A 23,688-nucleotide genomic window follows, 5' to 3' on the forward strand; every position below is an offset into this window, starting at 1 on the left:
GTGTCAAGTTAGAGGGGCATGTTTCATATAAAGATTAAAAAATTATATTGCTATTTAATGCAGTTTTTATTAATTATTTTCAAAAAATTAAAAAAGAAGTAATACAATCACAGCAAGATTTTAATCATGCCAGAAGTAAAACAAAGCAAGTTCTACATACTCTTTAACTGTCATTATTATCATAAGGGTCAAATGTAGAACGAATTCTATGAATCTATAGTCTCCACCATTTTTCTACCTCAGAGCATGAAAGTTAAAGTGAAACTACAGATAGAACTAAGAGGCAATTATTGGTATTTGTTTGGCTTGCTATCATGATACCAAGATGAATTGGATAATGGAAGAGAAACATGGAAGAAAGAAGCATCATGACACATTGCATTTAACTCACTGCCAATCTCATTTTCTATCTGAACCAAGAGGCATTCATTCTCATGTCTGATATGATAGATAACCCTAGTTATATTTCAGAAAGTATCATTAAGATGATTGTTATTCAGCCTTCTGGTGTATGGAATGCAAAAATCCAGATTTGGGACTTCTTATTATTCCATATATTGCTGAACTCCCACCAACCTAGTATGGCAAATGACAAAGGTTGCCATTCATGCTATACACCATTCAAAATTAATGCTCGATCAATTACCTAATTCTAAATTATCTCAATTAATACATCCAACACCTATGAAGATAATAATAAATACGTGACAAAATAATTGTGAAAAAATAAATTATCAGTAAAATGACAAAATTACCATCAGTCGATAACAGGCAGCTTGAAACAGCTTACATCTTACAACAATACCTCTAATGTCATCAAACAACAACACATGCCTTTCCCATGTCCTTGGGAAGGATTCTATAGGTGGACAAAAATGCCAAATCCAGTCAAAATATCTGGCTGGCTGCAGCGAACCATGATAACAATAATTGGTTTTATTTGATCAGTGACTGCAGCAAAATTTCACAAACTGGCTACAAGCAGTGTCATGTCTGAGTTGTCAGGTTATTCATTGGAAACTTTGCCAGAGGTTTGGATTTGAACGCAGTAAGAAACTACTGGGACCATCAAGTTGAGAAGCTTTTGGAACATGAATGGGTTAAGATCCAAGCAGACAGGCATCTTGTTCATAACATGTTTGATATACCAATCATGTCAGAGCAACAAGGACTTCTTTGATATCTGAAAGTGTTGAATTTATTGGACAAGAATTCTATAAATTTACAAAACAACAATAACAACAGCAACAACCTCACCCTGCTTTGAATTGCTTCTTTTCTTAGACTCTACCCTAAAATATTAATAATAAAGAAGCTAAAGTGCTCTGGGACTTTAGAATTCAAAAAGACAAACACTAGACATAAAACACCCTAGATTTAACAACAGTTGATAAGAAAGACAAAATAGAGAATAATTGGCTCTTGTTGTAAAAAGTCAACTCCTATGTTATATAATTACAATTTAGGCATAACTACCTTTAAAAGTGGGTGCAATTTTAAGGATTAATATTCAAAGTGTAATGCAAACGATTCTAGGAGGAATCTTTAATCATTACTCATAATCTGGTGTGGCATGGGAACTTCTTCTATGACACCGTAGCCTGCAATGTCGCAATAATCCTTATAAAAGATTTTATGAAGAATAAATTAATTATATGGATTCTTCTCATGTGGGATATTAGCTGCTCATGAAAAATAGAACTGGCCTGGGAATGAATTACTGTCCACTCAGTCTAAAATAGAATTACAGACAAGATTGTAGCATCATGAGAATAACTTCATATTAGCAATCACAGTTGCATATAAACTTGTTGTTCCTGAGATTATTGAAAATTGTAAAGATACATAAATACAATAGATATAGGTAGTCTGTGAGATAAATTGTAATCTTTTGTGCATTTCTGAAATTTAGAGAGATAATCCAAGGCACACAGACATATCAGGAATTTCCTGTTTGGAAAATTATTTTATCATTGCCCATCATTGGAATGCTAATACAGGAAGTCCTCAGTTTACAACAATTCATTTAGTGACTGTTCAAAATTACAGGTGAAACTCGAAAAATTAGAATATCGTGCAAAAGTTCATTTATTTCAGTAATGCAACTTAAAAGGTGAACCTAATAGATGAGATAGACTCATTACATGCAAAGCAAGATAGTTCAAGCTATGATTTGTCATAATTGAGATGATTATGGCTTACAGCTCATGAAAACCCCAAATCCACAATCTCAGAAAATTAGAATACTGTGAAAAGGTTCAATATTCTAGGCTCAAAGTGTCCCACTCTAATCAGCTAATTAAGCCATAACACCTGCAAAGGGTTCCTGAGCCTTTAAATGGTCTCTCAGTCTGGTTCAGTAGGACTCACAATCATGGGAAAGACTGCTGACCTGACAGTTGTGCAGAAAACCATCCTTGACACCCTCCATAAGGAGGGAAAGCCTCAGAAGGTAATTGCAAAAGAAGTTGGGTGTTCCCAAAGTGTTGTTTCAAAGCACATTAATAGAAAGTTGTGTGGAAGGGAAAAGTGTGGAAGAAAAAGGTGCACAAGCAGCAGGAATGACCACAGTCTGGAGAGGATTGTCAGGAAAAGGCCATTCAAATGTGTTGGGGACTTTCACAAGGAGTGGACTGAGGCTGGAGTTGGTGCATCAGGAGCCACCACACACAGACAGATCCTGGACATGGGCTTCAAATGTATTCCTCTTGTCAAGCTGTTCCTGAACAACAAACAACATCAGAAGCGTCTTACCTGGGCTAAAGAAAAACAGAACTGATTTGTTGCTCAGTGGTCCAAAGTCCTCTTTTCTGTTGAGAGCAACTTTTGCATCTCATTTGGAAACCAAGGACCCAGAGTCTGGAGGAAGAATGGAGAGGCACACACTGCAAGATGCTTGAAGTCCAGTGTGAAGTTTCCACAGTCTGTGTTGATTTGGGGAGCCATGTCATCTGCTGGTGTTGGTCCACTGTGCTTCATTAAGTCCAGGGTCAACGCAGCCGTCTACCAGGAGATTTTGGAGCACTTTATGCTTCCTTCCGCAGACGAGCTTTATGGGGATGCTGACTTCATTTTCCAGCAGGACTTGGCACCTGCCTACACTGTCAAAAGCACCAAAACCTGGTTCAATGACCATGGAATGACTGTGCTTGATTGGCCAGCAAACTCGCCTCACCTGAACCCCATAGAGAATCTATGAGGCGTTGCCAAGAGAAAGATGAGAGACATGAGACCGAACAATGCAGAAGAGCTGAAGGCTTCTATTGAAGGATCCTGGTCTTCCATAACACCTCAGCAGTGCCACAGGCTGATAGCTTCCATGCCACGTCGCATTGAGGCAGTAATTGCTGCAAAAGGGGCCCAAAGCAAGTACTGAGTACATATGCATGCTTATACTTTTCAGAGGTCCGATATTGTTCTATGTACAATCCTTGTTTTATTGATTGCATGTAATATTCTAATTTTCTGAGATTGTGGATTTGGGGTTTTCATGAGCTGTAAGCCATAATCATCTCAATTATGACAAATTACGGCTTGAATTATCTTGCTTTGCATGTAATGAGTCTATCTCATGTATTAGTTTCACCTTTTAAGTTGCATTACTGAAATAAATGAACTTTTGCACGATATTCTAATTTTCCGAGTTTCACCTGTATAGTGGCAATGAAAAAGATGACTTATGACCATTTTTCACACTCCCATAGTCATGTGACCAAAATTCAGATCCTTGACAACTAGCTCATATTTATGATGGTTGCAGTGTCCTAGGGTCATGTGATCACCCTTTGCAACTTTCTGAAAAGCAAAGTCAATGAGGAAGCCAGATGCACTTAACAGCTGTGTTATTAATATAACAATTGTAGTGATTTGCTTAACAAATTTGACAAGGAAGGTAAAAAATGGGGCAAAATTCACTTAACAAATGTGTCACTTAACAACAGAAGTTTTGGACTCAGTTGTAATTGTAAGTCAAGGACTATCTATACTGTATAATCCAGGGGTCTATTATCTACTGTTATTAAACAAATGAAGCTTTTTATGAAATATTACCTATAGCCAAGTATTCTGTGTATCTGATATAAGTTGCAACTCAAGCCATCATAAATCTTGCAGCAAAAATGTCAATACAAATATTGCATAGCAACAAACTTTCAGCCAATTTGCAATGCATTCATTCTGATCCAAGAACTAAAGAGGTGCAACTTTTGGTGTAAATAGAAATGCACATCCTTATCCAAGTCCATTAGTTGCTGAATGTGACCAGCTGTGCAAATGGGGATTGAGGGCATTTCTTTAGTATCCTTGGTCTGATTGGACAATGCTGTTTTTTGCATGTAATCTAGTAAAGAACCATCTTGACATAATGTTGTGTTTTCTATCAGGTTTAATTCTTCTGGGCTTGACCCAGTTTAAATTTTATGAGCAATAAACTTAAAAGCTCAAATTATAGCTGAGTGTTTTGGCATATCAAAGTGGCCAAGAATTTCTTTCAATTTCAATAAGGTTACAGAGTTGATGCGATCAGTAGAGATGGAAAATTTTATTTCTAAACAGGGATTAGATGCTGTTTGGCTGTTGATTTGGTTCATTAAATCCCATTAACATTAAGTGTTCGGGGAACTTTATCTGAATAAAAATGCATTAACCCTCCAAGATCATGTGCTAGTTAAATAGAAGAGCTCAGTATGCTTCAACTTACATAAAATAAAGTTCCAGTATGGACAGCAGCCAATACTTATATTACAAGAATATATGGAGTACTTTTTTACACAAGAATATAGGTGTATCTTCAAGAATGTGAAAGTAATCCCACTGGATCAAATAAAAAACCTCTCCAGTTCAATATTCTACTCCCAAACTAGTCAACTAGTCTACAGGAAGCGAAATGTTATTTGGAATGTTTGTGATACAAATGTTATTTAGAAGCATACTGCCTCTCACCCTATAGGTCACTGACAGTGACCATAGTTAGAAGATTTCCTCAGATAAAGTTATTCCAGATGGTTGATAATTTGTGTTACCATTTTATGCCCTTTCCCTGTTTTACTGTATCCTTTTCAAAGTAGGCTGGTTTTACTACCATCAGCTTTCCAAGCAGGGCTGTTCCTTTTAGAATCCTAATAAATTCTATCTCATTCAAATTAGGAATGGAAACATATGAGGGACCTCTACCTGATGCTCCTCCGGAGTTGCAGATTAGCATTGTTTTTCTTTTGAGCATTTCCCAGAGCTTCTCTGTAATGGCAGCCACCACCAATCTGAAGCACTACGGCAAAAGAATGGTCAGCCTGACTCTTAGAAATAGCTAATTGGATCAAATGTCTTGCTCTGAGGGATCCTTTGTCAGAACAGGTTACCGTGGTCATTGTCTGGACAGATTGCTGTACCATAGCATTATGGAGATGAGTAGAGAGAAGTGAAGCAGTAATTAGTTAGGTGGAAAATGTTTTTGGGTTGCTGTCAAGTAGGTTACGCTAAAGATGTACATGCAATTATACATTAGTACAGCTTTGTTTCAAGTTTTGGGTAACTTTAATTTGGACTACTTTATATAATCATATAAATGTATGAATAAATATATTCATTCTCTCTTCATTGTATCAGAGATAGCAGATAGAGAGTAAAATGAAGCAGATGTTGTTTTACTAGCTTGCATATTTTTAAAAAATGATTAGAAAGTCTTGGCCTTAATGAGATTTCTTAAAGTACAATGTCAGCACAGGGAGAAAAAGATTGTACTGTCTAAAGCAGGGGTCCCCAACCACCGGGCCGCGGACCGCACCGGGCCGTGAGCACTCTCTACCGGGCCGCAAAGAATTTTTTTAAAAATGGCGGCTTTCTTCACCTTCGGTGAATGCTGCTGGGATCAGGGATCAAGGACACAAATGAAAGAAGGGGAGGGAGGAAGCAATCGAAGCCTGTCCTTCTCTCTGGGTCAGCTCTCTCAGTCTCTCTCTCGCTCCTCCACCAGCACAGGAAGAAACTGCTTCAAAGAAGCAGGGGGCTTTTCCTGTCGCCGAAGCGCCCGTTTCTCCCCACCCCCACCCCGTCCGCCCGCCGCCCGCCCGTCCGCCGCCCGCCGCTGCTGGATTCAACCCAGTGCTCAGTTGCCTGCCTGCCTGCCTTCGTTAATGGTTGAATCGAACAGCTTCGGCTGAGTAAAAGAGCGAATAGTTATTATTCTCAGCCGAAGCTGCTCCCAAACAACCAGAAACTAAGGCAGGCAGGCAGGCAGGCAGAACGGGACACTGTGGATTGAAGCGGGCGGGCGGGGTGGGGGTGGGGGTGAAACGGGCGTTTCAGAATAGCTGCGGCGACAGGAAAAGCCCCCTCCTTCTTCCCGGTCCTTGCAAAAATTTTCTGCTTGAAACCGGTCCCTGGTACAAAAAAGGTTGGGGACCACTGGTCTAAAGAATAGCAAAGAAGATCTGTGTTTATGTGAGTTCTGAAGCTCTGGGTATAATCATTTCTGAAGTATTCACAGCTTAACTGTATACATGAACACAGTATCAAAACCTAGAGTATCTTGACAACACTGAAGAGTCTAAATTTGTCCTTATAAATTTAGAAATAGGCAAATGTTTTGTATCTGAGATACTACATAAACATTCAATGATCCCTGTATCCTGTATTGTGATCCTCCCTATTAATTTTTAAAGACAAAAGAAATGAAATAATAATTAGCTCACTTTAACATCCATTAAAAACCAAAGCAACTAAAATATATGAATTGTCCAAGGAGTACAAAAAGCATTCTAACCCATTTCTGAAGACAACTCCATCGGTTTAAAAGAGAGAGAGACACACACACACACAAGACTTATCTTGTGTTTCCATCAATAGTGATAATAGCCACAACAAATAGGAGGCATCTTTCTCAGGGACTGCACACAAACTCTGAAAGTCCCTGATTCAAAAATAACAGACTGGCCTTTTTCCGTAAAGATGTTCATACAATAACATTTTATTTACAGATGTTACCAGTTGTTGTTGTTTTTGCTTGATCTTATTAGATAATTTTGTAGCTGATTTTAGACTTACTGTTAACCAATCTGAGTGATATATACAATGGGGAGGGGGGTTACACATGTATTACAATGGCATAGTTTTATATTTAAATAGACTAAAAATGCAATTTTTTTAATAACTTTGTCCATGACACTTCAAAGATTCTCACTAAAGCAGTGGAGATGTCTTTATTAATATGCTATACAGTAGCTATTTATGTCTGTTATTTTACAATAAAATATTGACAATGACACTTTCAGTATGCAATGACAAACCATTTTTTAAATTTTCAAATTTTCACAAAATGTTTTCAAATCATGTTACAAGTGTGATTTAACCAAAAACAATTGAGCATATGGGTAATCGAATATTGATTGAAGCCTATGTATTTTCCTATCCCTACTTTTCTCCTGTTTCTTTCCAATACAAACATAAGACATTTCCTGCCCTCTTTTAGAAAAGTTTATTTTTATTTTTATTTATTTATTTGGTTTGTCAATTGCTTACAAAATAATAGGTATAAGTAAAAACATAGTTAAGAATACATGGATACATATAAGAAAAATAAAAAGAATAAAAGAAACAATAGGACAGGGATGGTAGGCACATTGGTGCAATTATGCATGCCCCCTACAGACCTCTAGGAAAGGGTTGAAGTCAATAGTAGACAGACTAAGGTTAAAGTTTTTGGGGTTTGGGGAAGAAACCACAGAGTCAGATAGAGTATTCCAGACATTGACCACTCTGTTGCTGAAGTCGTATTCCTGCAATCAAGTTTGGTGTGATTAACCTTGAGTTTGTATCTATTGTTTGCTCTTGTGTTGTTATGGTTGAAGCTGAAGTATTCATTGACAGGTAGGACATTGCAATGTATGATTTTATATACTATACTTAGATCAGACCGAAGGCGGCGTAGTTCTAGGTTTTCTAGGTCTAGAATTTCAAGTCTAGTGGCATAAGGTATTCTGCAATGAGTAGAGGAGTGGAGAACTCTTCTTGTGAAATATTTCTGCACTTTCTCAACTGTGTTAATATCAGATACATAATGTGGGTTCCAGACTGATGAGCTGTATTCGAGTATTGGTCTAGCAAATGTTTTGTATGCTCTAGTTAGTAGTGTAATATTACCAAAGAAAAAGCTAGGTAAGATTAGGTTAACAACAACAAAAAGTTACTCAAAGCTGTATAAATAGACTGAGAGTTCTCATATGACAATATACCACACATACAATATCACTTTCAACTGGAAAAACCATAACAATAGAGTCTTTAAGAAAAATTATAAGAAAAAATACCTATTATTTCTTTACAGGTTTTACCTCTCTATGTTTATTTTGGTTTTTTGTTCAGACAACTGAACAATGCATCTCATGTTCCCCATTTCTCATAAACATCACCGTACCTGCTGCGGTCGGTCTAATCGCATGCGCTTTGCAGCATTCCTGCTTTCACTTTCACAGGCAGAAGCTAGGATGCTCTCAGCTACTGCAGAAGTAAGATGTGAGGGAATGGGTCTTGACTATGGAAAAGAAAAAGAGAGAGAATATAAAAAGATTATTCATAATCATGTGGACAAGAAGTCAATAGGCAATTACTTAATTTATTTCAACAAAAAGTAGAAATAAGGACTGTCAAAACTGAAAAGTGATAATTGGAGATTACACCTGTAGTTCATCCACAGATCCTCAGACACATGATTCTCCTTCCATATTTCCATGTGGACTCTCATACATAACTATAGAGATAATGCATGTTGAAGAGGCGTCTGTGATATATCAACATTTCATCAACACTGGTGAAATAGTGGCCAAAATATTGATTTTGAATTCAAAACTCCCTATTTCTTACCCTTGCCATTAATGGAATGGCACTCCTTCCTAATTCCAATAATTCAGCACAATACATGGATAACAATGCTGACTCAGTGTTGTTGTAAGGATTACGATTAGAAAATGAGTATAAAGGGCTTAAAATAAGTGTGTTATATAAATATTAAGTAATTAATAGTATTATTGAAATATAACAAGGTTTAATAATAATATTACAATAATATATGTTTTACTACTATATCCTTATGCTTTTCTCTTTAACTAGTTTTGCAAATGAAAATCTTCAAAATATGGGAAAGCCATAATCTTTAAGCAATTTAATTTTGTTGAAGAAATATATAAAAAACTGTATACAGATTTATCCAATGGGTTGTAAGCTTTCTTTAAAGAATAAAAAGGTGTTTGTAATACTTTTTATTACAATGACAAACTGAATCCTACTATAGCAGATGTCTTAACCCTTTAAGTATTCAAAAGCTGTAAATTATTAGTTTTGACACAAATCAGAGTCATTAACATTTTTATAAAGTCAAATTTTAATGGAATACTATTTTCATCATTAATGAAATTCATTTATTTTGATTTATTTATATTACTCATGTATTCATTTTCCAAAAAAACACCCAATTGAATACCTATAGAAACAAATATAGGTAATATTTTTGTTCCCAAGGGTTAATTTGGAGTCAAAACATAAGTTGAGTACCAGACACATAATCATGCACATATATCAATAGAGTTGGTAGTACTGCTAAGTGACAGACTTCATTCTCACCCTTCTAACAACCTTGCTACAGACAAGTCAACATGTCACTCATATTAAGTAAGAGTTATCTGTCTTAGATATCCTTTGCACATTGCAAGTGGCACAGGCAAGCAATTATTTTAAACAGAGTCAATAAGAAAAGGAAAAGAAACCTGCTCTCACTATTGTGTTCTCTACCAATACTGCCATTTTCCCCCATCATAATAGTCCATTCTTCTCAGTATCCATGTGACTAAGGGAAATCAAGTAGTATAAGTCATTATGCTGGAGGAGTTTTCTTTTTCTGTATAATAGATTTCACTAATAGCTCCTAAATTCCTGGAGGGAATCACAGGGGCAACAGCTCCTGCAAGAGGAAATCTGTTGTCCATTCATAGAGATTGCATGTTTCAGAAAATAATGCAGATTTTGTTTCTATGCTGTTGGTTGTAGTTTATTATTGCAAATGTGAACTATCCATTCATTTGAGTACTGAATATATTGAAATTGGCAATTCAGTAATAAATTAACTTTAGTACTGAAATATAATAGATAAACAGGAAAAAGAAGACTGAAATGTAACAAATTAAAATGAAAGCCTAACTGGCAGTATATTTTATTAAAGATTGTTATATTTTCATATTTCCAAGATAAGAAATGAGTTTCACCCACATAAGACATACCAGTTTTCCTTCTGAAATTAATGGACTTAGAAATACTTACTTTGACTGGGCTGGACTTTAAATTTTAAAATAATAGGCATTCCTACTGTAGCAAATGCAGCAAATGAAACATAACATAAATGTATTGAAATACAATGCTCACAGATTCAGGAATGAATTGTTTCATTCTTCTCCAAGATCATACTGTTTTAGGGATGGTTTAGCATAAATGCTTTCAATTAGAGTAACCATCCCAGAAATTACCTATTACTGTCATTAGGAATGCCATCTTGAATTTTTCTATTTCAGAGGAAAGTAACATATAAGATTTGGTACAATCTAGAGGAGAATGGAGTTATTTCCCCAGTCCAAGAAGTTTGCATAATTGTACATAAGAACTTTCTATTACATACACACTCAATTTATTTTATTATTTTTAAAGGTTTGTTGCTTAAACCCAGAGAAAGGCAGATGTTTTGTAATGGAAAAGTCCACTCTAACCTACAGGGGAAAGTCATTCAAGAGTAAATTACTCTTACTTCACTTAAAATATTCTGCATATAAACACATGTATACAGTCTCGCTCATGCTCACTTCAAACACTCTTAGATCCTTGCATAAGATTCAACATTTACAAAATACAGAGTATTGGAAAACTTGGAGAAAACATACTGTTCTGTAAATAAGGAGCTAAAAATAAAAAATAAAAAAAATATTTAGAAAAATAAAACTTTACTATCCTGTATTTTGTACCTTTCTAAATAAAAGAATTCATTCACTAAATTGCTATGATCATATAAATAGGTAGGCCTTCACTGAATTTTATAGGACATTCAGGTTCTTATTGGATCATTGTCTTCCCATATAAATCAAGTCAGATCTTGATAGCTGAACTTCTATTGTCAGGGACAATTAACAACAACAAAAAATCCTGCTACCTTTTGAAAATTCAAGGTTTAATTCAAAGCATTAAGATTTTTACTTTTGTGTTATTATTGTTGATATTAATGATTAGAAGATTATGAATGTTTAGGGTGGAAATATTATTACATTAACAATTTAGCAGTATATACTGTATGTTCATCTCATTTATTACTACCTTATTTGAATAAAATCCATGTGCAAGCCATAAAATACAAGGAAGGCAAGCTTTCTTTCATACTTTTAATGACCTGTTCTGATAAATTACTTGACCTCAAAATCTATCATTTCTGTTAGATTAAACTAATTGAAATGTGTGATAACTTTTTAGCACTGCATATATCTACACAAGTACAATATTCTATCAAAAATCCTTTGAATTTTCAAAAATTGCATATATCATTGGCCTAATAACAATATCCAAAATCTTACACTGAAAAATCCATTACTTATAGTCAAATTTAGAGATTTATGAACGTACAGAGAAACAATTGTAATGATATTATAATGATAATTAATCAATTATAACATTATTCATTATATATAAATGTAATAAATATCTACAGTATCTTTCCCAAATGTAAAAGAAAGGGCAAATGCACAGGCTTAGATTAGATTACAATAATTATATTTAAGGCAGTAATTGTTCCATGCCCAATATTTCTAAAACAATGTTTAAAAATGAAATCTTATGCGTACCATATTTTTACCTCAATATACACAAAATATGTACATTTATGAAAAAAATTAAGTATATTTTCAGGTTAGAAGGCAAATATGTTTATGTTCTATCAGTTCAGCCTGTTAAATAACATGTTTCTCTCACACATATATCCTCTAAATGTGTTCTAAATATATGCCTTACTTTATTTTTTAGTATCAAAGTGTTCAATAATTCTGGTAGTGGGATATAGAATTGTTCCTTCATTTATATATAATTAAATTTCAAATGTCTAAAAAAAGATATAATTCAATCATAATACCACAACAGAATCAAAACTACTCACCAACATCCTGTTATAGAATTAAGACTGCAAAGTATATCTTGAGAATAGTGGTGGCATGTATTTGAAATATTCATTATAAGAGACATGCAATTCAAATAAACATAATGTGCATATTTGAACAGCATTTTCATTACAAACTAAGAACAGCACTGCACTCTGTTGGATGTCCCGATATTGTTTTACTTTAATGTTGTCTCATATCCTTAGCAAATTGACATATATTGATGTTATCATTTTGATCCTTGCAATATTGCATTTGATAGCAGTTTCAGTGTTTTTTAATTCATGTTGCATATGAATTAAGAAGAAGAAAAACATCAGTAAGTAATTATTAGCAAAATGAAGGAGGGCAACCACAGCTGACTATTTTGAAAAGAGACCTTTGAACAAAATTAGCCCCATAGCAGGTTTAGAGCATTTATCTATGTTCTACATGGTTATAAAGCAACAATAATTTTCCAATTTCCAGAAAAATTATAATCACAAAATGTAAAGAAGCAACAAATACTTTCTAGCTAATTATAAAGACACCCGCCCTCCCAGCTGCATGCATGTACATAATACCAACTTGTGACCCAATTTATTCCTGTCACAGTGACATGGGGAAGGCTACATGCAAAAATAAATGCATACACACGTCGACAGAGCAAAAGTAAAGCAATGTAACACATGTATCTGTTAAGGATTTCCTAATCAATTTAGGTTACTTTTTTCTGAGACAGGTATTCATGCAAAGCTGATGTTTCATAAAGGAAGGGTAATGAGAAGAGAGATTTAGCAAACTGCCACTATCAAAACTTAATGGAGAATATTGTGAAAGGATTATTTTAACTCAGATTTCAATTAATCAAAAACTACATATTCCTTGTAATCTTTTTAAATAAAATGAGATTTATTTAGAGCTTTGGGTATGAATTCCTATGTATATGAAATTTTGTTAATGTTTTTTCATGTTCTCATCATATGAATAATTCTACCAAAATTTAGGAAAGGAGTCCTAAAATATAAATTAAACTTGTTTCTAAGTAAGTATGTTTCGTTCATCTTAAGAATATCAACACAAGCATTAACACATTTCTGCCCTTATGGGTTAAAAGTGTCAGCAGTCCTCATTCCAATCATTTAACTTATATCAGCTGCAAATACTGTATATGCAAGATTATTCTCAGCTAGAAATACAGACATGTTACCAGCAAGACAGATTAATTAATCCTCCCTTCTACTTCTTAAATTAGTGAGATGACATCTAGTCAGGCTTGACTCCTTGTGACTTCCTAACAATGTTCACCATCTCAACCTCAACCTCATCTGTATTCTTCCAAGGATTTTTCCATGATTTATGTGATAACATCCACATACATCAGATAATGTATTAAGGGAAATAGAAGTCTTCTACTTCCATTTCCCTCAACTGTGTGAAGCATTGTCATTTTTCTATACTCACACCAAATGTCCACATACATGCTTTTTTAATTTCTAATTGTCAGCCCAAGGGAGTTTTTATTTGTTCTTATATGCTGTGATATTCTTAGCAACCATATTTTTGGTTATCTTATTTCTCATTCTCTTTTTCAAGGCTTATACTTCATAGCTAATTACTCTTGAAAAGATGATTTCTTTAATTATTCAGATCTTTGTCGTGAAAAAAAGATCCTTATCCTTTACAATCTTATGTTATTTGTCTTCCTGCCTCAGATTACTTTTCTCCTTGTTACTCCAGCATATTGTTAATCTTTCTTATTTAGCTAAAGAAAATGAAACCAGCTACCATTCTTACTTGCCTGTCAACTGTAAATTAATTAGGTATATTGGTTGACATTAACTTTGTCTTCTTAATATTTCATATTAACCCAGATTTTTCACTTTCTATTTTTACTCTCATAAAGAGCTCTTCTATTAAGGCTAATAGGTATGGCAAAACACCTAAGTTTTCTCCTAGGAAAATAGTGAACAATAAATGAACCTAGACAAACAGACTGATTCAGAATAAGATATAAACAAGGATAAATATTGTTGGTATATCTGTTTATCTTACATAGCAAATACGCTGTCTGAATGGCAGGATTAAAAAACTGATAGCTAGAAAAAAATGAAGTGAAACATTTATAGTGTGTGTGCATGTACGTGTGTGTGTATAATTATATATAGTTATATATAGTTATATATATATAGTTAGCTGAAAATAAAAACTTAGAAAAGTTTCATCAGAAGAAAGACTTACTTTTGTTCCTTGCTTGGTCTCTCAAATTAGCCAATTACCTAAAACCAAGTTAGGAAAGAAAATGTGTTGTGTATATTCCTCCTACATCTCTCCTCCAAACTTTAATTAATCCAACTTTAATTAATCCTCTGCATTCACTTCTTAACTGAGCTTTATCCCTAGACAATGGCAGTCTTATATTTCTCCAGATTCTGCAACAAACTCTGCTTGTTCAGCAGGAAGCAGTCACTTCTTGCAATGAGCAACAATATCTTTCATCCAAGTTTCTAATCAGGTTTGATGCTGTTTAGCTTTAGAGATCAGCCTAGGTGATAGTCATTCCTTTGCCAACTGTTATTCCAACCTCCTTCAATCTATTTCCATCAAATTTGCCATGGAGACTCTTCTTTCTTATTGCCAATTTCAACACATTCTATCTCAAAACAATCTGGCACTTATTAAAAAAAATAAAACCTAGCATCAAATCAGGCCTGTGCCATTCTTCTTACATTGGTCTAGCTTTTCTGTAAATATTATCTTCTCTGGGAAAAAGAGGACATTTTAAATAAATAGATTTTATAACTTAAATATCTCCAATTTCTATGACTCTGGTCTCTCCAGTCCCAGGTCAAGACATTAATTACTACATTACATTGGAACTCTCATGAGAGGGAGTGAAAAATAATTCCTTCTGGGATCCTCAACAAGGATCAGTTTATCAGTTTTTATCTGGCATTTAAGGAATGTGGAGCTGAATGCACAATAAGATTTGGAGGTCTTCCCTCTTCACACAGCCCAAAATTAACATTGTAGATGGATTCCTGCAATCTGAGATGGAGAAGGATAGAGAAGCATTGTACTTTTGAAGAAATGGCAATCTGCACTGACCTAATGATCTGGAAAACCCCCAGCATCACTCATTATGCAATAAAATTCTGCTTAAGAAAATGATTCTGCCCCTGTTAAACCCAGAACTGCCTTAACTTGCAGGTGGGTATGCCCGCTCCAAATCTTCTTGGTGAAGTGAACACAAGACCTTCTTTGAGAGATGAAGCATTTTGTTTTTGAATCCACTTGTTACCCATAGCTCACTTATAACTATTTCCTGATGTACAATCAAGCTTTATAGTCTGGCATCTCCTTAAACTGGCTAAGCTGTGTGTTCTGAGGTTTTTCTCTCCTAATCTACCTTATTCCACCTGTTGTTTTAGTAGTCAGTATAGATGACTTGAATCTTAATATTATTTGTTTATGCATAAAACTTCTGTTACAGAATAATTATCAGAAAATGATAAAATTCTATATTAGAGATATTTGGGGAAATGTAGCTTTTAAAAAAATATAGAAATATTAAAAGAAAAGACTAGAAGGACCATTGTAAATGACCAAAAGTTGGACATTAGGGTGCTGTCTCACCTTGCCACCAGATGCATCTCATAATTTATAGTTTTGTCTGCTATAAAGGTTTCATTATGCACCATTCAATTAGATTTAAAATGGACTCCCAAGAAGGGTATGTTACAAATTACAATGTCCCCAAACACAATTTATCATTAAAACTTTGTGAAATTTAATCATTTCTAAGTGGCAAGACTGAGTAATAGCTTACTTAGGCTGCAATCCAATATTGAGTTTCCTAGGAATAAGATCCATTAAACTCCATGGAACTATTTTTAACCATGATAATGACAAAACATGTGTCATAAAGTCAAGATGCAAAATCCGCCCTTGGGTACTTGTATTACAGTGCTGTACACAATTACAGAAGGTGGAGTTTGTATTGCAATGTCAGAATGCTCATTTTGCCATACTCCCATCCCATAAAAGCCTATGTATCGAACTTGGTTTGAAGAGACTAGCACAGTGGTGATATTCAGCCGGTTCGCACCGCATCAGGCGAACCAGTAGCAAGAATTTGGCGTGGGTCGCCGAACCGGGTAGTAAGTTCTGGCTGGCCATGCCCTGACCTGGTCACCCTCCCGCCCAATGCTCACTTATCCCGCCTGCCTGACATTTGCCTCAGGTATTTCTTATTTTTCCCTCCCGACAATCTGCTATACATAGATCAGCTGTGCCGGGATTGCCCTTGCTGAGGCCCAGGAAGGCAAAAAATGGAGGGAGGAGCTCAGCCCCCCCTCCATTTTTGCCTTCCAGAGCCCCAGAGGAGCCTTAGGGGAGCAAAAACGCCTCCCCCAGAGTCTCGGAAGCTAGGAAGCTCCCAAAACAGAGCTTGGAGGGGTGCTGCGCGCCCCTCCCATGCTGTGTTTTTTTCTTCCAGAGCCTTAGAGGAGCTTTAGGGGAGCAAAACCGGCTCCCCCAGAGGCTCCTCTGAGGCTAGGAAGCTTCCAAAAATGAATGGAGGCTGCAAAAAAAAGTCACACCCACCCAGTCACATGGTAACGCCCACCAAGCCACACCCACAGAACCGGTAGTAAAAGTTTTTGACTAGCATAGGTTACATTGCTATAAGTATTAGAATGATAATGAAAAAGAGAATCAATATCAGTCTAGCAACTCTCGGTGAACTGAATTGATGGGTGCAATAACCCAAAATGTCTGAAAAGCAGCAGGTTAGATAAAGCTAGATTAATCTTGACATAAAAAACCAAGATATATATTCCATGTATGACAAAAAATAGTTTATTAAAAATGCTATCTTGCCTAAAAACATGCCTCAGAATATACTGAAAGCGTGTTCAAACCGCATTCACCACAGTTCAACATGCCTATCAATCTTCACAGGACTTTGTTTCTATTCCTATGAGCATCTCATTGCCATTCCTGTACTTGTTTCACTTTGTCTGAATGTTGCCCAGTACTATAAACAGTAAAGTGGGTTGTGATAAATGCAATGCAAACCGGAATCACTACTTTTCATAAGTTGAAACTATTTGTTGACGTAGTTTTACACTGCATTTAATTTTCTGGTAGTCACCTGAGCATTAATTTCCATTTTGTTTGCAATCACTAACCTTTCCAAGGACTTGCCATGGAATGTTAAATTTTGTTAAGATTTCTTGAAGGCCTCTAGAAGCCATACCTAAGAGTTGAAAGATTGCAAATAGCCTTGGAACCTCAGGATATACACCTCTTTTTTAAGGGATTCCTGTAAAGATATCCCATTTGGAAGTGTAATACAGTATTATTTGGGATACTTTGAAGTACCATTTATTTAATCAATCAATCAATTAATAAATCAGAATAAAGCTGGAAGGGATCTCGGAGGTCTTTGTCCAACTCCCTGCTCAAGCAGGAGGCCCTATTTCAGAAAAGTGACTGTCCAGTCTCTTTTTAAAAATCTCCAGTCATGAAGCACCTTCAACTTCTGAAGGCAAATTGTTCTGCTGGTTAATTGTTAATTGTTAGGAAATTTCTCCTTAATTCCAGGTTGCTTCTCTCCTTGATTAGTTTCCATCTATTGTTTCTTGTCCTGCTTTCTGCCCCTCTTCTTTGTGGCAGTCTTTCAAATACTGGAATACTGTTATCATGTCATCCCAGTCTTTCTTTTCTCTAGACTAGCCATACCTAGTTCCTGCAATTGTTCTTCATTTGTTTTAGTCTCCAGGCCTTTAATCATCATATTTTCTCTTCTCTGCACCTTTCTTTTCAAAGTTTCAACATTTTTGGTAATGTGGTAACCAAAACTGGACACAGTATTCCAGTTGTGGTCTTAACTAAAGTTTTATAAAGTGGTAATGAGCCACAGTGGTGCAGTTGTTAGAGTGCAGTACTGCAGGCTACTTCTGCTGACTGCCAGCTGTCTGCAATTCGGCTGTTTGAAACTCACCAGGCTCAAGGTTGACTCAGCCTTCCATTCTTCTGAGGTCAGTAAAATAAGGACCCAAATTGTTGGGGGCAATATGCCCAAATTGTCAGTAAAATAAGGACCCAAATTGTTGGGGGCAATATGCTGATTCTATAAACTGCTTAAAGCACTTTAAAGCAGTATATAAGTCTAAGTGCTATTGCTATTGTTAATAATGCTTCACATGATTTTGATTCTATGCCTCTGTTTATACATCCAAGGATTGTATTAGCTTTTTTGGCTGCTGCCTGCTGCCACACACTGCTGGCTCATATGTGAGTGATTGTCCACTAGCACTCCCAGGTCCCTCTCACAGTTACTGTTTTTGAGTCAGGTTTGCCTAATCTGTACTTGTACCTTTAGTTTTTCATGCCTAAGTATAAAACCTTACTTTTCCCCACATTAAATTTCATTTTATTGGATCGAGCCTGTTGTTCAAGTCTGTCAAGATCTTTTTGGATCCTGAACTTGTCTTCTGGGGTCTTGGCTATTTCTGCTAGCTAATTGTCATCTGAAAACTTGATGAGTTCCCCTTCTGTTCCCTTATCTAAATCATTTATGAAGATATCGAAGAGTACTGGGCCTAAGGCTAAAGCTTGTGTTTACTTCCCTCCATGTAGATATAGTACCATTAAGGACGACTCATTGAGTACGGTTTGTCAGCCAGTTACAAATACATCTGGTTGTAATGCTATCTATCCCACATTTTTCTAGCTTACCTAGGAGAAGGTTGTGGTCTACTTTGTTGAATGCCTTACTGAAATCTAAATATACTATGTCCATAGCATTTTGATGGTCTACTAATTATAGTCACTTTGTCAAAGAATGAAGTAAGATTGTTTTGGCATTATCTGTTTTTAACAAACCCATATTGGGTTCCAATTATAACAGAATTTAAACAGACACCATTTAATTATATTTAATTATCTAACTGGGCAAGTTATCAAATGGTTAGTAACAAAGCCATAATTTTGGCTTATAAAAAAACACCCTTGGCTATCTTTAAATCTTTATTCTGAGTGTTAAGGCTAGAAACCACCCACCTGTGGTTTATTTAAATTTACTGTATTATCTGCAATGAAGTACACTGCAGACAATACATTAAACTTCAATTTCAATTGGAAAAACAGACAATAAGTTAAATTTAAACTTCAATTTTAAAAAAAAAACCTGAATATCACATAAGTGTACAGCAAACCCAAATTGGCTGTTTTCTAACTATATCATTTAGTGAGAAAATCAATGAAACATAAAGAAAATTTATTAATAAGCTATGATTATGGATGCCTAAATCATTTTAATAAGTCTGTTGATTTGAACATAACTTTAAAAATAATTTTGGTTGCTCTCTTTAGTCTATGTTTCAGAAACTAAAATTCTCAGTAATTTACAAATATGAGGACGCCACTTTGGATAAACAAATTCTCCTCATTATATTAAGTTGACTAAGTTAACAAGTACATTTATAGTAATTGGAACAGAAAAGTCGAAAAAATTCATTTCTTTACATCCTTTCTTTCTTCCAGGAGCTCTAGGCAATATACATGCTGCTCAATTCTTCACTTTTTCTCCATAATCCCCATGAGATAAGTAGGCCTGAGAGTGAAAGAAAGGCTTAAAGTCATCCAGTGAGTTTCTGTGGTTAAGGGTGTATTTGAATCACAGTCTTCCTGCTTCTACTTCAGTTCCTTAACCACTGCACCACATCAGCACCAATTAACAACATTTATCCACTGAACCCTATAAATTCCTGTATTTGTGTGATCTGGTAGCAGCAGGGTGGGTTTTGTTTAAATTCATGGTTAACAATGGAATTGTATGCTTAAAATGTGTAATAAAAATATTGATAGGAAAGAACTTAAGCTGATGGCAAATTTCCATCCACATTGCTATAGTCATGTTTTCAAAACAAAACTTTTAAAAGACAGGCTTAACTACTATCTACAGTAGTTAAGTTCCTTTAGTCACTATTAATCATTTATTCTCTGTACTATCTTCTGTAAAGGAAGCTAGATATAGCTAGTTCCAGGCTATGTTGATATGGAAGAAGGGATGTAGAGAATCTACAGGGAAAAAAATCCAGTGGTTCCTTCACTTAGGTGTAGTAAGATCATTTGCATATGATTTTCCCTATTGATGACAGAAGGAAATTTATATTTCCTTGTAAACAATAGATCTGAAGAATTTCTTGCTAATGCTTTCTAATCTTTAAAGCCTGATATTTTAATTGTACAGGCTACCTAACTCTTGGTAATGCTGGAGCATAACTTCATCTACCTATTTATTTGCATGTAAGAATGTCTGCATCCTCTTCGAATGTATAACAGTCAGTATGGCTTACAATAATGACTATGCAACACTTTTGAGACCACGTATTTGTAGAACATGAAACAAGTTACATAAAATTTGTCCAAGGAAGACAGGAAAGTTACCAAAATCAGACAACTGCACAAATATTTTTATTCTATTAAATAACTTAGTCAAACAAAATAAATGTGAAAGTACGATACTATATTTACTAAACGCACTTGCCATTATTTCAAATTACTATATATCTTAACATAGATACTTTTCACATTTTGGCATGTGAACTGAACATATTCTTTTTCATCACTCTTAATATCTTGTTTCCCTTGTTTATAACTAGCCATTGCTTTTGTGAAAAGCTGAACAAATGTGCATAATGATACAAATGCAATTGGTTATATTTTCTTTTATTTCTTTTTCCTAAGCTAGTATTTTTAGCAGATGTGTTCCTTTATTTTCAACATAATCATTTGAAGTTCTGAAACATGGAGAAGAAAGGAAGGAAGGAAGGAAGGAAGGAAGGAAGGAAGGAAGGAAGGAAGGTTGGTTCATGTATTTCTTAAAATTGCATTTGAAATAAAAATGTTATTTGAAATAAAAAATGTTATTTGAAATAAAGGAGGGAAGGAAAGAGTTTGGAGTTTGAATTTTTGGTGTTTTTATAGAAATGCTAACAACAACAATAATTTGCATCAGGGCTTTTCTTTTTCCTTCTATGTCATATAAGATGTGTTTTGGTGTTTGATTTCAGTGAGACATTTAAATAAAAGCATGGTTCATTTACAGCCAATATCCAACATTCTTTTATATTTTATATATCTCTTTCTCTAAGAAATCTGATGGATTGAAAAAGGCTCTCTATTTTATTTAAACTCATAAATTTTGTAAGTATACTTTAAAATATGTTTTATCTAAATGTTAAAAATCACAACACATTAAAGGGTTGTGCTTGCTTCAACATGATTTACATCTTGCACAAGCACAGTAGCTCTGTACTACTTGTTACTGCATATACTTCAGTCACACTAAAAACTTTGTTTTAATTTATGAAACCAGTAGCATCTTTCTTCAGGCTACATAGAACCCTGAAAAAATTGTGTGCACCTTAATGAGAATTATTGTGCTCACACAAGGTTCAAACACTTCTTCCAAATGATTTTTGAAGCAGGACAACCTTAAAGGATAATCAGTGATTAAGCATAGGCATATATATATACACTAAATTGCAAACATGCAATTAAATTTAAGAAATAAATTACCTATGCATTCTGTCATATAAATGTTAGAATAATAAAAAGATGGAGGAAATGTGTTTCTATGTGTTTCTTCCTTTATATCTTGTGGTGCTCCTCCATCTTGATAAATTTATATTAGACATAAATGTGTGCTTTATTTGGCAAAGCATTTCAAGTGCATTGTACAAAGGAAAGGGGATGAAAGGAGGAAATAACCTCTGACCTGACAGTACCAAAAATACAAATAAAAAGAGACACTAAGATGGAAACAAAATAGTGTCATGGATTTACATATGGGGGTTTTGATGAAAACTAGGGCTGGGTTTTAAATCAAAACTCACCATCTCAAAACCACTCCTTTTCATCCGCCTGCAGGACTTGAGGTAAGTACGTATACGCTTTCTGGCACGCTCTTGATATTCAGGGAATTGTCGCCTGCATGAGTCAATGATAGCCTGGATCTTTTCTTTGGGCTGCTTAGAGATTGGGACCATTCGGTCCAAGTTTTCATCTACAAACAGCCTGACAAACATCTGTTGGTAAGAGGGAGACAGAGGAGAAGGATTTGGAGGGGTACTTGGTTTCTAAGCTTCCTGTCTCAGTTACAGATAGGAAGACTGCTTTTTTTATTTAATTAAAAAAAAAAAACCACAGTGAAGAGCTTTGTGATGGAAAGCCAGAAATGTTAAGCAACCAAGGATTTTATTTTAGGACTGACAAAAGACAAGAAAAGATTAGGTTATAATGTATAGAAATCATGAGGAAAATAAAACATAGATTGTAAAAATAAGCACCATTTCATGTCTCTTATTAACAATGTGCTAGAATTGCTTTATTGGTCTGTAGAACCCTTATCTCTTATTCTTCCCCTGTTGTGAACATTTTATGGTGTGTGTATTGTCATGCAAAATTATATAAAATTTGAAAAATAATAGATAATAGCTGACCAGTAGGATCAACAACCTATAAGCTCTTTCCCTTCTGCCTTCATTTGCTGGACATACACACACACACACACACACGTACACACACACACACACACACACACACATGCACAATACACAACTGAAATTTCTCCTATAGATGATGATTAAGTAACTAAATTAGATGAACTGGGTATTTCTTTGAAATTCCTATCTAAGTACAATCCTATACATGTCTATTCAGAAGTAAGTTCCATTCAGTTCAGTGGGGCTTACTCCCAGGCAAGTGAGTATAGGATTGCAGCCTTTATGTATCATCATTAAAAAAAGGGGGGGGGAATTCCCTTGCATATATTTTTTAAAAAATACACCTCTTTAATTCTCACATTAACCCATAAACATATGTCCCAAATCATAGATAAATAACTAAATGAAATTCCAAAGAACATAAAAAGAATCATATAACTCACATTAAAAGCTTTCAGGCGCTCAGCTTCAACCCCATCGGATTCATTGACTTTCTCAGTATCTTCGTGATCATCATGGTCATCATCATCTTCTTCTCCCCGGTTCAGGGAGAGGTCTTCAGCACCTCTGTCCATGTTTTCATTTTTTCCAGAATCATAGCTTGAATAACTATGGGCAGGTGACTAGAATGAAAGAAATTTCATTTTAAGAAATCTGCTTGAGGAAAGCATCTGCCTTGCTTTGGAGAAGGAGGAGAAAGGGGAATTAATTCATAGATATATTGTTCTGAATGCTGCAGGATCCAAGTTGGGTCAGTCACCAGGAGCAAAGATTTAGTCTTCCGAACTTTCGGACTCGTGTTGGAGCCCATCTTCAGAGAACTTCTCTCTGCCAGAATGTGCATTATTCTTCTTAATCATTAATAAATACACACACAATTTAACATGCACATAACACACATTTATAAATGCATAAGTTACTTATTGCATTAACTTTATAAGACATGAACAGGCAAAGTGACTTTACTGGACATAAAGCTAAACTTATTGTGTAAGAATATGTGCAAATAATATATGTCT

At 35.1% G+C, this 23,688-nt stretch overlaps 1 protein-coding gene across 7 annotated transcripts in view; it reads right to left on the reverse strand.

The window, feature by feature from the left end:
- Positions 1–23,688, reverse strand: part of NOL4 (nucleolar protein 4) — a 129,802-nt gene that overhangs the window by 18,055 nt on the left and 88,059 nt on the right. For 5 of the 7 annotated variants that reach the window (XM_087961696.1, XM_087961695.1, XM_026670292.2 and 2 more), the window contains 3 exons: positions 23,113–23,292; positions 22,061–22,252; positions 8,411–8,527 (listed from right to left, as the gene is read on the reverse strand). In XM_087961696.1, coding sequence (XP_087817822.1) covers positions 8,411–8,527; positions 22,061–22,252; positions 23,113–23,292 — 489 coding nt within the window. The remainder of the gene's footprint in view (positions 1–8,410; positions 8,528–22,060; positions 22,253–23,112; positions 23,293–23,688) is intronic. The other 2 variants (XM_087961697.1, XM_026670293.2) reach the window with 1 other exon arrangement.

Source organism: Notechis scutatus, chromosome 3 (genome assembly GCF_049901735.1).
Source record: "Notechis scutatus isolate UNSWTSFEM ecotype Mainland chromosome 3, rNotScu1.2, whole genome shotgun sequence".
In the NCBI taxonomy this organism is placed as follows: Eukaryota; Metazoa; Chordata; class Lepidosauria; order Squamata; family Elapidae; genus Notechis; species Notechis scutatus.